General features: G+C 41.3%; 1 protein-coding gene across 1 annotated transcript in view; it reads left to right on the top strand.

Moving 5' to 3' along the window:
- Window positions 1–16341, top strand: part of SNTB1 (syntrophin beta 1) — a 112312-nt gene that overhangs the window by 49449 nt on the left and 46522 nt on the right. The window contains exon 2 of the mRNA XM_066565958.1: window positions 5304–5520. Coding sequence (XP_066422055.1) covers window positions 5304–5520 — 217 coding nt within the window. The remainder of the gene's footprint in view (window positions 1–5303; window positions 5521–16341) is intronic.

The raw sequence follows: 16341 nt of genomic DNA, 5'->3' as shown, positions 1-16341 counted from the left end.
TATTCCTTCTTGTGTTCCACATAAAAAGTATAATAAGTGCAATATATTTTAAAAAGGATTTAAAAACAGCCCCTTATGATTTAAATCCAAGCCTGTCTCTTTAAGAGATGAACAGACAATTCACCGAATTCAATGGAATTATTTTAAAAACAGCAGAAAATGGGAAGCTGAGCACAGTCTTACTACAGTGTGAGAAATGGCGAAAGCATTAAGGAGATTTTTAATTCTCTCAAGGTGTTTATTTTAACTAATTTCTATCTTCTCCCAGAGGTGGAGATCTGATGCTTTTGGCAGATCAAGAGGTTTACTGTTTCACATCCATTTCAGCATGGGGGAGAGCAGATGATGTTAATGGATAATACTTGTCTGAGCATAGTAACAGATGTTTCTGTAGGAAATGTAGTGGAAACACTGACAAGCAGGATTGTTGGCTGTTTTTTGGTTTATGCCCAGATTAAAGCTGCTGAAAGGATCATGTGATGTGTCTTCATAGATGGTCTGATTCATAAATTCTTTTCTTTGGGTCATAGTTTTGATGATGGCACCAGCAGCTCATCTCATTTTAATACAGTGCTTCACTGTAAGGCAGGCACTTGGCTTGAGTTTAGAGGAAATTTGATCTCTCACATAAAGCCTAGCAGGCAATGCTGGTATTATGGTAGAGGACACTCTGTGCTTTTCTCCTGCAAAGGGGAATTCCTTGATCAAGTGTCTTCAATCAGATTTGGGTATCTTGTTCCTTTTACTTTCGTACTGTAAACCTACACATCCTGTCCTCATTCCTGTAGTAACAAAAGAGCTTTCCTCAGGCTTGCTGGCTTCCCCTCAGTGGTCTTTGTCCTCCCTCCTAGGAAACAGTTTGAGTGTGTCAGAAGAGTCCCAGTTCCTCAGAAAGGCGTCTGGCCAAGAACCTGACCAAGTTGGGCTGTAGTATTTCTCTCATTAAAAGCCTGCTTCTTCTCCCCAAAAAGTCATCTGTGAACAGTAACAAAGCATTCATTGTGGAGTCTTGGGACTTGGCAGAAGCACAAATAAATGAAGTGCTTTTTTGGAAGCTACGTTGCCTGTCTTGCAGATCAAAAAATAAATCCAGACTGTTTCAATGTGTATCAGTGGATTAATTAATTTGATTGCCACTTCCCTTCCTCTTCTCTTGGTGGGGAGGGGCACTCCGGAGATTGGAATTTTAATTGCTTGACCACAGTTTCTTATTAGTGGTGCAGCAAAAGGGTATGGATCATTAATTAGTATTGAATATAAGGATCTCTGAAGTTGAGCTATAGCATCAAACAAATAAGTTTAAACAACTCCTGACTAAACTTACAGTTTATAAATAAATTGAGTTAAAATAATGAGACTATTAGATTTTTTTTCTGAGTCCCTACATGTTGTTTTCTGTGTTTGCAGTATTCTGGTGGTCTTAAAGATTGTTGCATTTTTATATAAATACACCATTTTTATATAAATACATATTTAATATTTGTATATATGTTATATGACATATATATATGTCATATAACATATATACATATGTTATATGTATATGACATATGTATATACTCCAAAGATATACATGTGTATATATGCCTATAAAATAGTTATTCATAATTTAAAATTGTTATACAATGGCATGCTTTATTTATTTTATTAAATGTTTTGAGGTTTTAATTCATTAGGTAGTTTCATTGGCAATATATAAACCCAGTGTTTTTGATAGTTGCTTTCTTTTTCAGTCAGTGCTTGAATTTGTGCCACTGTATCAAAAAGAAAATCCAGCTCTTGAGTGCAATGCTCTGAAAACAGTATTATCCACTTTATTACTTTAATGTCCAATAGACTGTATCATCTTTTTTCTGGTTTTAAAACGTGATTATGGAAGTGAATTGTGTAACTGCAGTTTAACTTTGCTTTATCCATGATTCTCAGATAGTGCAGTGTGGAATAGGAATATACCTATAATAGATACTGGTATCAACTTGTTTTCTGCTATGTGGATTAAGAAGTGGGTAGTGAAAAGGCTGCAGAATGTAAAAGTGTGGGGTCATCCTAAATTGCTATGTATGTAGTAGGGTTGCTGGTGCATTGTTATAAAACAGCATGTTCTGCAGTATTTGCACCCAGAATTTAGAGGTAAATAGGAAATAATTGCTGATAAAACTTATGACTCATCTGAACAATGTGTGCCTGATCTCAGCTAAATTCATAAACTGGGCTTTGGTTATGGACATGTAATTACAGATGTTGGTGGAGTAAATGGAAACAGTGGCTCTGAAGTTTAAGTAATAGCAAAAAATTACATAAATGGATCAAGTTCTGCCACCTCCTCCACTCCCATATTATATTTGTGCTTTTATATGTATCCATTTGGGGGCTTTTAAAATATGAATCACACCTGAATTGCAACAGCCATAAAGTCTGTGCTGTAAAACCCAGCAGAATTTAGCCATGAATTGAGACCTGTGCTTGTGTTTAGTAGGAAGTGGAATGTTATTAGTAGAAGCTAGAAATTTTTTTTTTAATTTCATTTTTTTATTTATTTACAGAAAGCATATATTTACTTCATTTTTTCATTCTACTGTGGAATTTCATATGAAGATGTTGTTAGCAGTTTATCAGTGCATTAATAGCTCTTTGTTCATATTCCTGGGGCTGAGCAACCATCTTCTGTTGAGATGTAGTAGAAACTAGATGTCTGTGAGTTCAGAAGTTGGAAGGAATTTTCATAGGATGTATTTCCTCAAGGTAGTTTATTGGCTTTTGCTGTGTTCGAGGCTCAGTTTCTGGAAAGAGGATGGTGTTTCTGCTCTCCCCCTATTCCTGCTTCCTTTTTCATGGGACTTTGTGAAAGACTGCAGCTGTCTGCCATGAATTCACCGGTACATCGCATGGAAACTTGGCTTTTGGGACATGGAAAGGCTGCCTCTTTTCTTCTGTCCTGTCTCTGGGGAATTAAAACCACATTTTGTGTTCTGCTTAAGTTTCCAGCCAATGTTTTTACTTCAGCTTCCTTCCTCCCCCTGCCCCTCTCTCCTCCTCTTAATTAAAATATGCTAGGGTTGAATGGATATAACTGCAACTGGAAAAGGACAAAAATAGCACAGATGAAATAGCTACACTATTGAGACCTGGACCTTTATTTGGAATCACATTTCCTGGCATGTCATTGTACAAGTGTTCAAAAACTGACTGGATTACTTTTTTCAACAGAGCAATCATTAATCTCTAATTTTAAAGGGAACAAAATTTTGTTTGAAGTTGAACGTGATTTTCACAGCTTCAGCTGTTCCGCCCATGGAAATTAATGACAAGGTCGTGTTCGTTCAGTGTTAACAGGAATAGATTCACACATCTGTATCTGTTCTGTTCTTGGCTTTCCTAAGGCTATGAGTACATCCAAACTGAGATGGCAGCTGCTGAAACCAGTATCCTTGTGACACTGGCAACAACTGCTTATTTTCAGCACCTCTGAAAATCATGTAGTTTTTGGAGTACGCAAAGATGAGCACTGGTTTGGGGAGTTAGGTGACACAGGTTTTTAGATAATGGACTTTAGGTAGATATCTAAAAAGTTTTTAAAAATCAATCTCAACTCTTTTTGCCTGAAACAGTTTCTGGAAGCCTGGCGGAATTCTGTGCCAACTCTTTCCTGAGAAGGGAACAAATTAATTTAAGAAAATACTCAGAATATGATTGGACAAGGAAATAAAAGCATCAGTGTTCACTTGACAGCCTTTCTGATAAATCACAAATGGTCCTTCCCAAAAAGGAATATCCCATAACATACCTAAACAGAGAAATCCTTGTGATTGAAGTTAACATATTTTTTTTAAAAGGATAAAATGAACAGTGGCAACATGGGCACTAAGGTGTTTTAGAGAAAAAGAGCAATAGGAGCTCACAGAGCCTGGACTCTAGATTTGTACTGGTTTCTCTCTTGGTAAAATTTTTATGAAGTGCCTTGAAATAGTGCTGCTGAAGCTAATCAGCTGATCTGTAGTTTAGATAGTAGGAAGACTGTTGTTCTTCTCCACTCTTCTGAATACTTCTCTTGCTTTCATTTTGAACTCAAAAACTTCAGTTGGCTTTCCCTAATTTAACATCCTTCACCACAATGCCCTTTTGTAATTTACCCACCTTTTTGTTATTCAGTCATTCCCAGCTTCTTCAGTTGAGCTGACACGATGATCTGCACCATTTCCTTGAAATGTTCTCCCACAGCGTTTTAATAACTCCCCCAGGCAAGTTCACAATGCCCGGGCCCTTTCAGGTTGTGTCACTGCTGTTTGAGTTGTGGGGACAATCATGTGGCAGCAGCCAGTGATGCAGCCACAGCTGTGTGCTGGGGGAATATTGGCTTAACCAGGGCATGTAAATGGGATGTCTTGTCTGAGTTCCATCAGATTTGTGAAGGGGAAGGAGGCTTTGACTGGCAGATTTGCCAAGCCTATCAATAGCAAAAGCAACCATGAGCTTAAACTACCAAAATAATTAAAAAACAAGAGAACAATATTGCAGTAGTTGCCTGCATAAAGAGGGGAATATGAAGCATACATGTAAAAAAGGTATAATGCAGTAAGATAATTTAATATAGTAAGATAATTTCAGAATCCTACATTCACTTTTCTTATCCATTCTGGAAAAAAGCCCAGAAGAGGCTGAGATCTAATCTGACACCTTCACTCTCACAAAGGGCTCAAAGTCCATTTTATTTCCCCAAGAGAAGGCTAAGAAGGGGTTGGTTTTTGTTTGTTCCATATATATATACATATATGTACAAGTAGATTAGACAAAACTGCTTCCCAGCAAGCAGAAATAGTTGTTGAGATTAGTGGTGGGACACTGATGAGTGCGAAGCAGAAGCAAGATGTGAGTTGGAATCACTGGAAGTATTGCTGGGACATTTTAGATAAGGGAATACTGTCACTTGGTTGAATGTCTTTCTTTAAACATCCCTGTACCTCAGACAGCTCATGGCTTCTGTGTGAAGCAATTGTTGCATGACTGCTTACCCACTGTCACAGAAAGGTGGGATGGCTCTCCTGGCCCTACACTCTATGGCTGCGTGTTCTTACTTTGCCTGTTCTGTTCTTCTCCCTCATTTTACTCATAGCACCATACCGACACTGGCAGCAGGCACATCTTGATCTTCTGTATTTGCACAGCTTCCTGTGCTGGGATGTTTGGTGAGCAGAATTAATGGACAGCATTGAGGGTTAACACCAGTCCAGAGAACTCACCTGAGCATGCAACTCCAGAATATTCATTTATTTATTGTTTTCCATCTCTTTTTCTCTCTTCCATAGTGAAATACATGAGAGAAGCAACCCCCTATGTGAAGAAAGGCTCCCCCGTGTCAGAGATCGGCTGGGAGACGCCGCCCCCCGAATCTCCGCGCCTGGGCTGCGCCTCTGCTGAGCCGATGGCGCAGCTTTCGCTCTCCATCCACAGGGATAGGAAGACAATTCCCCTCAAGATGTGCTACGTGACACGCAACCTGACAGTGTCAGACCCCGAAAACAGGTGAGTGGGGATTGCCTGGGGCTGGGATTTCGCTTTCACCTTGAATGGTTGCTGTCATTTTCTGCGCTGGGGTTGGTGAGCAGGGCTCTGGCCACACGATCGAGCAAGGGGAGCCAGCAGCTTTGGGAAGGGTGGGTGGTGGTGACAGAGCCACCTGAGGCGTGGCTCAGCTTTTGGGTTATGCTAGAGGAACCTCAATGCAGTAATCCAGCACTTCTGTGGGAAATAAAATCTCGGGGGGTTGTTTTCATCATGATTAAGTGTCTGCTTTTGAAGGAAAAGATACTGTACACACTAATTGGTTACATCCTCCAGGCTGCCTAAATCTGATTCCACTAAATTGCATTTTCTTTCCTTTTTTAAATGAATATTGTTTTAAGAATGGTGTGGTTTGAGTATTCAGTTCTGGACATTAAAGTCAAGAAGAGGAGAAAAGTTCCACTTACAAGGCATTAATGGGGAGTTTTTGTGACTTGTTTTTTTTTCTTAATGTTAAAAATAGGATGAGGTTTTACCAGCCCTTATTTATAACATATGTGGAACAGCTGCACTGCACCAGCACACTCCCTGATCCCTTCTCTAACAGCTGCTAATAAAAAAGGCAGCAGTCAAGTCAGTGATACAAACTAATTCTTCATCCAAATAATGGCCTTTTCATTTTTCGGCAGTGCTCAGAAGCTGGTGTAATGCCTTAGATTCTCAGCATTTACATATAGGCATAAGCAAAAGTTACATTTTCATTTGCAGAAAAGGATAAAGAGAAGTGGGGAGAGAAGAAAGCGGCTTGGGAAGGATGTAATCTCTGTAATCGCTTGCAGTGCAATTTAGAAACTTTATTAGTATCTGTATTGTTTTCCATCTTCCCTTTTTATATTTGTCTGACCTTTTAATTTTCCCCCTCTATACTTTATTGTTTAGTATGGATTTACTTTGACTATGGTGGAAACCACTACGTGAGATGAAGAGCCAAGGCAGAGTAACTGACTGCTACAGAAGTGCAATTGTAAACCAGAAATAACCCTAGCAGTCCTTCTCAGCTTAGATCTAGATGTTTATTGATATTGGCCACTCTTTTTTCCACATATGTCTGCATAGTTTGACAGCTGTATCACTTGTCTGAGAGTTTGTCTTTCTCTCTGCCATGGTGTGTATTTTAAAAATACTCATACAGGTCGCATTTTTTGAATCAGTACAATGTAATGATACTTTGCCTGCATTGACTTTATTTTCTCATATTTTTTCCCCTTTCTTTTTTGATTTTATTATAGTTTTCACCTTCTGTCACTCTCCTGGCCCTCAGTTGGTTTGAGAGCCAGGACTGACTCAGAGGGACACACACTCATTGCTCATGATACCTCTGCAATGGAGCTGACTTTTTTGAAGTATGCTACATGTGTATTTTCTTCAGTGTTACTAGGAAGTAATGTGTGGGAGAGTCATATTGCTTGTTATCATGGTTTTCATTTTGTGTTGCTGTCATTTCCTGTGGAAAGAGTGACTTCTGATTTTTACTGTAGTCCAGCACAGTGCAGTCTGAGATGGATTTTTCCATCCAAGCATGCAGTTCCTCACCATCGTGCTAGCTGAGTGTCGTAGTAGCACCCCATGGATTGCCATCTTTACTGGTTTCAGTGTTTTTTAACAATTCTGAACACTGGAACTCGTATTTCCCAGTATTAATGCTATTACAATGCAGTGACCCTTTCTTACTGGAGTGCCTTCCAAGATAGTAATCTGATTCCAGAACAATAATTTTGTCTTCGCTCACAGCAGGGCCTAAGCCACGTCCTTACATGCTTACAACACTTCTGTTTCATAACCTAGTGACCTGACACACATAGATTTTGTAACTGATGGTGTCACTCTGCTGGATGGCCTTAAGAGAGCTCTGCTGGCAGGATGCCAAAGCATATGTTGGCCATTAAAGGGCTCCTTTGGACTATAACTGAGCTAATTTTCACTTAAGAGCAAGTGTGGACATGGAAAGCCTGAGTTTTCCAGTGCAGTGATTTCTTTAGTGCAGGCTGGGGATAATGTCAGCAGCCTTCTGGGACCAGGATGAGCTGATTTGATGTCCAGCATGAGAAGATACCTATGTTAAGGGACCCAAAAGGAAATACTTGCTTGTTGGCACTGAATTATCTCCAATTCTTAGAAAGCTGCAGTGAAATGTGGATTTAATGGGCTCAGAGGAGTATTGTTTTTCCCATTAGAGGTGGTAGCCCTGCAGAGGACATTTTTCTTCTCATGGAAGACTGACCCCAGTTCAGAGATTCTCAAGTTTGTGTCTACTCTCAGAGGTTTTGGTGAACTTGTTATTTTGGAGCAGAAGTGATGTCTGATGCTTTTAGACCCAGCAGTTCTCAGATGTCTCCTTCACCTGATCTGCCTGTGGGTTCATTCTGGAGGAGATCTTTTCTGTTACCTGATAAAAAATGCTGTAAGATACCAAGGAGAAGATCCTTAATACAAACCAATACCAAAATTAGTGTGTAAGATTTTTTTTTAAATAATAAAATCATGGCAACAGAAGAAAAGATCATCTATGCCATTCTTCTCTAGGTGCGGGGCTTGTTATATTTTAGGCTGGAAGAAACTGGTTAACATAATTGCTACTTAAATCAATTGTTTGCTGTGTTTTCACTGATAAGTGACCTTTTTGGTGGCAGCAGTAAAGGTTAATGTCAGGCCTGGCTGAGGAGCATCCCCTCCCAATGAAGGAACATGTGGAAATGATCATGGCTAGTAATGCCAATAAACAGAAAATCTTCTGCAGTGTAGAAAGCTTTTCATTAATTTCTGGTGATGATATTAAGGAACAGGAGAAAAAAAAGGTCTCTTGGGTGAAATTTTTTCTGTTGGTGCTTTTAAAATCTTGGGATATAATACAAAGGTACTTCTGTACACAACACAGGAGACACGACATTCCCTGGAGAATGAGACAATGCTATGTGGATGGAAAAGGTTTTCTCATCTGCTCTTGAAGTCACCCTGAAATTCTGCTTGCACGTCTTTCAGCCAAACCCAGGAGGTGTGGGCCTTATCCTGGCAGCACACATCATATTCTTCCAGTGTCAGGAGTCCAGAGCAGTGAGAATCTCACAGGGAACTTCAGCAGGGTCCATCCTTAATGACTTGGTTTTTCATTGGCAGGATTTGGCACTCTGATGGGAAAGGTTTGCTTTGGTCTGGAAGCTAGGAAAAATGAACCAAGATGGATTCCCAGCAGTGAACTTTTCCTATCACTGTCCATTTCAGGATTGGACTAATTACAATCAGAAGATAAAATTAAGCAGGTATATTCTGTAGGTGTGTGTTTGGTTTCCATGGCCAGGTTCTGGTAGCAGAGAAGCTACAGAGGTGGCTTCTGTGAGAAGCTGTCAGAAACTTCCTCCATGTCCTACAGTGCCAATGGCAGCCAGCTCCAAGGTGGGCCCACTGCTGGTCAAAGCTGATCCAATTGGGAATTGTAGTAACACCTCTGTGAGAACATATTTAAAAAGGAAAATAAGAAAGTTGCTTTGCAGATGTAATTGTGGCCAGATAAGATTGGAGTGAGAATATGTGAAAGAAACAGTCCTGCAGTCCCCAAGGTCAGTGAGGAAGGAAGGGCAGGAGGTGCTCCAGGGGCTGTAGCAGAGATTTCCCTGCAGCCCATGGAGCAGCCCATGGGGAGACAGCTGTGCCCCTGCAGCCCATGGAGGATCTCAGGGATGCAGAGATCCACCTGCAGCTCATGGAGGAGCCCATGCCAGAGCAGGTGGATACCCAAAATAGTCTGTGATTGTGTGGGAAATCTGTGCTGAAGCAGGTTCCTGGCAGGGACCTGTAGAGAGAGGAGCCCAGGCTGGAGCAGGTTTGGTGCCAGGACTTGTGACCCCGTGGGGGACCCATGCAGGAGCAGCCTGCTCCTGAAGGACTGCATCCTGGGGAAAGGGAGTTTCATTGAGCAGTTCATGAAGATCTGCAGCCCATGGGATGGACTCACACTGGAGAAGTTCATGAAGAACTGCATGAGAGGAACCCCACACTGGAGCAAGGGAAGGACTCCTGTCCCTGAGCAGCAGCAGAAACAACCTGTGATGAACTGTGCAGCCCCCATTCCTTGTCTCCCTCTGCCACTGGAGGGGAGTAGGTAGACCCTGGGAGGGAGGGGGGGGGCAGGGGGGAGAAGGTGTTTTTAAGATTTATTTTGCTTCTCAGTAATCTCAGTGATTTTGTAAGTAATACATTCAGTTAATTTCCTGAACTTGGAGCCTGTTTTGTCTGTGATGGTATTTGGTGAGTGATTGCTCCTGGTCCTTAGCTTAGGAACCTGTTACATTTTCTGTCCCCTCTCCACTAGTGGAGGGGAGTGATAGAGTAACTTTGCTGGGTGCCTGGAATTCAGGGTCAGCCTAGTACAAGATGGCAGAGGAACTGGCTGGTATCCATTCATTCTGGACTCTGCACAGTGAGCTGTGTCTGGGAATTGCCTGAGCTTCCGAAGACATCAAGGAGGTGCAGAACAGGACAGACTGAGACCTATTTACTCCAAAGGCAGCAGTAGATTCAAGGAGCTTCATTACTTTGAGGTGTTTTTTTGTTTGTTTGATTTTCTTTTTTTTGCAATGGGAAATACTGATTCATTGAATGAAGTATTCACAAGATCTGTTGTGAAGCCATTGCTCCCCAAACTTCCTTTTGTATACATTTTTAAATAATAATTTTGTCTTACATTATTTAATAACAGCAGTGTCAGTAATGTACAGTAGTAGTGTCCATGAGATTTAGCATTTTGAATTGTAGTATAAGTGTATAAGTAACTTATGCAGCATGAAATAGCAGTGTGATTCTAATATGGCATCTCAAAATCTTAAATATAAAACAAATTCTAGTGAATTTGCATGTATTTACTTTTGTTACAATAAGACATGAAAATAAAAGCTGAAGCTTTTTTAAGGAAAAAACTGAATTTCAAATGATTTAATATGGCATAGTAGAAACAAATCCTTGCATCAAAAAACTTGAGTCATGAATGCTCACAACAAATATTAGGTGTAAGCAGAAGATTGTAAAAAATGCAGTAAAAAGACAAACATCTTGAAGTAGGTGAGGGAATGAAAGACTAAGCAGCTCCTGTACCTCTTCAGTTCCTGCTTATATAACTTAAGGGGAACTGAGGGGATAGGGAGGCAAGTATTAGGCAGTAGAGAAGGTTCTGGATATCTCCTTGATGAAAACATGGTCTGGCTCATGCCCCCAGCCTGCCTCTCTCCTGTTTGGTGAACAGGACCATGCCTTGGTTCTGCCAGCTATCAGCAGGCCCTGGTGTGCTGATTCTCCTCCAAGAGCAGTGTGACTTAGGGGTGCACCTTTGCTGCCTGGGGTTTTTCTCTGCTGTTGGGGGAATGGTTTCCCTGAGTCACTTATGTTTGGGCCTCACAAAGGGCAGGGCTCTGCCACAGAATGACCAGAGATGAGTTAGAGCCACTCCTGGTGAGCACAGGTCACACTTACCCTTGTTTTCTGCCTCTTAGGAGGCATTTGACAGCACTGAGCAGTCAATGGCACTGGCAGTACAAGCCCAGATGGGGTTAGTGCTGGGCCAAGGCTGAGCCCTGCACCAAGGAGGAAGGAGGTGATGGCCCATTTCCACCTCTGTGCTGGCACTGCTGACACGCTGGAGCGGTGTCACTCCTGGGTGGACATCCACAGCTCTGTGGGGCTTCCTGGGGAGGTGGGATTATTTTTTTCCCTAGTGCACAGTACAGATTTAGCTGGACTGGGCTCTGGTTTAGGAAACTGGGGCCTTTTTTCTGTTTCTGTATGTTGTAGGTAGGCAAGAAAGGACAAAGAATTTATGTCTGCATGGGGGATAGAGCATGGATAAAGATACAGAATGGGTGCATTACCAGTATTAAAAATTGCCCTCCACATCTCCTCAAGGAATTTGTGCTTTGCTCCTTGTGTTGTTATTGAGCTGCTCTCTGGCTGTAGAACCTCTGTGAAATGCAGAGACCATACTTAATTCATAGTGTTGTTGTGAGCTACAGCTTGAGATCCTTGGATGAAAGGCACATAGCAGTTAATTATCATTATTGGTACAGACATGTTTTACTGTATGAATATCAATAAGTCCTTTGAAGAAGTCATTGAGCATGCTTGAGTCAGTCTGATTTATATCAAGAATTTTTGTTAGCATTTGGATTTTTTTTTCCTGGTGGGCTGTGTTTATTATCTCCTTAGATTACTATATCAACAATCCAACATTAAAGTAAAGCAACTTGAAAGAGTATAATTCAAATCCAGAAAAGAGCAAAAGTGCTGATACTCAGGGTGAAACTCTGGTTTACACTTCCCTCATCCTTAAATCACCCTGCTGTGCTATTACAGTGTGCTTGGTCTGTTACAGCCTTGCCCACAAAAGGCTGTGAATTTAAAGTCATGATGAACATGTGTTTTTAACCTTAGCTTCCAACTATTTTACTGTAATGGATCTAAATCCAGCTTTTGTGTGAATCTGGATGTCTCTTGTTGTATTCCTGTTCTATAACTGCTAATCTGCTTACAAAAGGTGCTCTTTGTGGGAAGGGATGAACAAGTAGAGAGCATCTGAGGTTTATCTACTGTTGCCTCTTTCAAGCTGAGAGAACTTAGGTACTTCAGCTAAAAAGGCATTCTCTTTAGTACTCTGAGAGTAGGAGAGGGAAGAATTTGGGGTATGGACAGCAGGAGTGGAGTTGTGGGATCGGTCATGGGGAAGGCCTCCTCTTCCTCCTCAATACCCTGCATGGCTGTGGGACCCTTCTCAGTAGCCAGGGTCAGTGCATTCAGGGCTAGGGTTGTCTCATGAGGGACCTGTAACTTTGCATTTTTTCTCTCACAACAGTGTTTTGGGGGCAAGGCATTAACTGCTACAATTAATTCATTAACCTATAGATTTAATAATTAATGGTTCTATAACTGGTTGTCTGACAGCTCTCTCTCATCTACATCATCTGCTTTTTGGGCAGTCCTGCAATTGCTGATGCATTTTGTAAGCAGCAGTCATCTATCTTGATCAGGGGCAGTTTTCTAAACCTAGGAGCTGGAGCTCTGAAGCCTCTAGACAGAAATGGTGATTTTAAAATTTGATTTTCATTATGTGAAATAGTTGTTTTCTATCATTTGTGAAACTCCCAACAAGCCAAACAGTTTTAGTGTGGGTCATACCAATTTTTCTGTTAGCCTAAATTTTTTCTCATCTTTCCTGAAAGGCCACTGAGATCAGACATTTCTGTAGGACTATCCCTCCCATAAAGATGGGAGGCATTTTTGCCTTTTTTGAGACAAATCACCAAACTAGGGTGAACTTCATTACTTTGTTTTTTTCTCATTATTTATTCTTGTTCTGTTAAATCATGTTAAAATGGGTTTCTAATGTCCTAAAGACTGATGTAGTCTCTGGGCAATGGTTTGAGAACTGAATTACTGGGAGATGCACCAGGATCTGGGAACACAGTGGAAACCCCTGAGTTTTCCTGCAGGGTGCTTGAGATACCAGTATAGAACTGGATTGTTACAGCATGTTGTGGCTGTTGTGGCTTCAATCTCTGCAGGTCCTGGTGAATTTGGGACTAGGCATGTCTTATTTTCTTGAAAAAAAAAAGATGAATCTTTTCTCCTGGTGTAGTGACATGGGGCTTTCCCCCTTCCCCATCCTTCTGGGCCATACAGGTGTGCTCCTGATGTCCTTCCCATCTCCAGCATAAATGAAATAGGAATGGGTAAACCTCTTGCATGTGTAACTCAAAACCAGTGTCTGTGCATGCATGCATGCATATATGTGACTATAAATAAAACTGTATGGATGTCTGTGTGTATGTGTGAGCTGGGCTGAACATGACCTGACATGAATAAAATGTGTCCTGGTGAGTTGGGTGGTGAGTGATGAGGAGATGGCAGTAACTAAGGCTGGAAGAAAGCTTTCAGCTGGATATTTGATTAACAAGCTTTTAATAAAAGTCTTTATTTCCTGTGAAAATATTTAAATAATGAAAAAAACCCTACCATATGCTGGTGGGTTTTTGTGTTGCCATTTTGGTTTTTTTCAGCCATTGCTTCAGTTAGGGGAATTTTGAAAAAGTCAAAGAATTTGAATTTTTCCAATCAGCTTCAGATGTAGAGGGTTGAGCTGAGAAATGGAAAAAAGAGCAAAGGAACTGGAAAATAATCAGGTGAAGGGAAACAGAAAATAAGGAGCTACCTTGAGAAATGGATGGAGGGAAGAGAGGAGCACAAATTAAGAAAAAGTGATTAAATAAGAAGCCAAACCAGCAAGGCAGAGCAACAAACCCAGAGAGTGAAGACTGCAGCAGACTGTACTTAACAAACACTTTTGTAAAAAAGAAAAAAAAACAAAGTTCTGAGAAGGTGTAGATAGAGGGATGCTCTAAGAAATGTGTCACAGAGTAAAGGGAAAGGAAGAACAGTGGGAGTGCTGCAGGGAAGAGGAAAACAAATAGTTAATCGTGTTTTTATGTGCATCTGTATGTAAAAGTATATGTGCTGACACCCAAGCTGCTGCTAAATAATGTTGAAGAGCAGTTTAAAGACCCCTGAGATGTCCCAAAGAAATAAGATTGATGTGCAAGGGTTTCAGTTGCCTGCTATGCTCCCAGTTCCCGCAGTCCTTGTGTTATGGCTTGGAGACACTGACAACCTCAAGGCTCTTTTTCCTGCCTGGTGGTTGTCCTGTGCTCAGTCTTGGCCTTTCCCTTGCCTACCAGCCCATCTGCAAATTGGAGTTCAGTCTCACAGCTCTGATCTAGCCTGATCTGCCATTGATTAAGGAGCAGGATTTTCAGCTGGTGTATTTAAAGCTGCTCTCTCTTGCACCTCATGTAGTCACGGGAATGGCAGCAAATGGCAATCACGGTGTGAACCCTGGTGCTGGGCTGCCATCGGAGGTGCTCCAGCTCAGTGTTGGTAGATTCTGAGGCTGTCCTTAGTGCTTAGGGGTTGTGTGTGAATACTTTACTATTTTAATACCCTCTGCTCACTTCTAGCTTGCTTTCTCCTGTGTTTCTGCTGATGGAAATTCCTGTTTTACTATAGTAAGAATTTTGCTGAAGTTGCTACTTCTTCTCATCACTTACATACAGCTTTTCCATCAGACTCTGTGTCTATTCAATAGGAAGATGGGTCTACTGTCAGTTGTGAAAGTGCCAGGAGGTGACCCATGCACACTGTCCCCAAAGAAGCTGGCAGTATCTCTGGGACACTGGCTCCCAGGTGGGGCCTCTTCCTACAGCTTGCAGAGGCCAGTAATTAATCCAGAAGGAATTTGTGGCTTTGTAGTCATGGTTGTTTGGCTTTGGTTTTGCTTCACTTGGCAAGTAAGCAGTGATCCCTGGGATTCTTGGTCATGGAAGTCAAAAAGTAGATTTATAACATTATGAGACATTGAGACATACCCTGCTAGATAAGGTAAACCTGCCATTTCTCTCTTCCAGCAAGACTTCCTTCTGTGACAGCTCATGCACAAGACAGAGCTGATCTGTCAGCAGCCCCACTAATTTTCCCTGTTTCCATATCAGTTTTCACCCACACTTGTGGATCACATCCTCTTCTTTCCCCTGGGTCCTACTACAGCATTTCCTAACAGCAAGAGTGACATTCCTTGCACAAGACATCTAATTCATCTCCAAACCCATGAACTTACGCAGCAGCATGAGACCCTCCACCCTCTTCTCAGCTGGAAGGGGGCATTTTCCCCTGTTACCAACTGCAGCTATGTGCTCTTTGCCAAGCCCAGATGCAGCTCCAGCTGCAGAAGGTTTGCTTTGCTGCTGCTGCTTTGAGTTTGGCTGTGGGTTTGCTTCAGGGAAAACAGCTGCTTCAGGGAGCTCTGCTCAGTGTATTGAATATACCAATCACATCTTCTGTTTTAAAATTTCAGCAACTTCTAATGTTAAATCAAATTCCTGACATCTCTATGAAATAATGCTGTTAGTGGGTTTTTTTCCCAAATAATTTACCCCAACTTCTCCTTGGAACAGCGTCTTTGCCATTGTTTTGTGCTGATTCTGCTGTGAAGAAGACTGAACTCCATATTCCTGGATTAGCAATATTCAGTATAATTACAACCAGAATATAAAAGAAAAAATCAAGACAGTAAAATATAAGATAATTTTTGGGCACTGTGGTGTAAGAGTCCTGCTCCTTAATATCCATAAACATTTGAAAACTATTCCATTACTTTTGTGGTTGCTCAGGGTGAAGAAGGCAGTGTTTGATGTCTCTGCAGATTGGTCAGCATCTGCATGCAGTGGTGTGAGCAAGTCCATTGCAGAACCAAATCCTTTCTTTACTTGCATGTGGCACAACTCCTCTGATATCCCTTGTATTAAAGCCCAGCTGGTGGCAAATAGAAATGAAATCAACTGTGACAGCTCATTAGCGATATATACACCCTCTGGTTGGATATCAGTCTAGTCCAGCCCCAGGAAAGTATCTACATTGTTTTTAGCACTGTAAACTGAAAGCCACCAAGTAACTGTTAATACAGCAAGTACTCTTCTGACAGCAAGGGGACTGAGAGCCTTTCACATAGAAAAATTCCACTTGATTACCAAGCAGTGCTTGTTTGGTAAAATTGCTTTCACTTCCATTTAGGTTCATCAAATGAAGGTACTTCTTCAGAGAGTATGCTGGGGAATTCATTGCAAGCCTAACAGTCTCTCTCTGGAATATTTTCCTTGCAGACTAAGCCCGAAGTTTCCATTGCTTAGTTTTAATGTATTCAGTTCCTGGTTCATCTCCTGATGCAGCATATAGAATTCAAAAGAACCTTAACAG

Source organism: Molothrus aeneus, chromosome 1 (assembly GCF_037042795.1).
Source record: "Molothrus aeneus isolate 106 chromosome 1, BPBGC_Maene_1.0, whole genome shotgun sequence".
In the NCBI taxonomy this organism is placed as follows: domain Eukaryota; kingdom Metazoa; phylum Chordata; class Aves; order Passeriformes; family Icteridae; genus Molothrus; species Molothrus aeneus.
The sequence above is the reverse complement of the archived record's forward strand: the minus strand, read 5'-3'. Positions and strand labels throughout refer to the sequence as shown.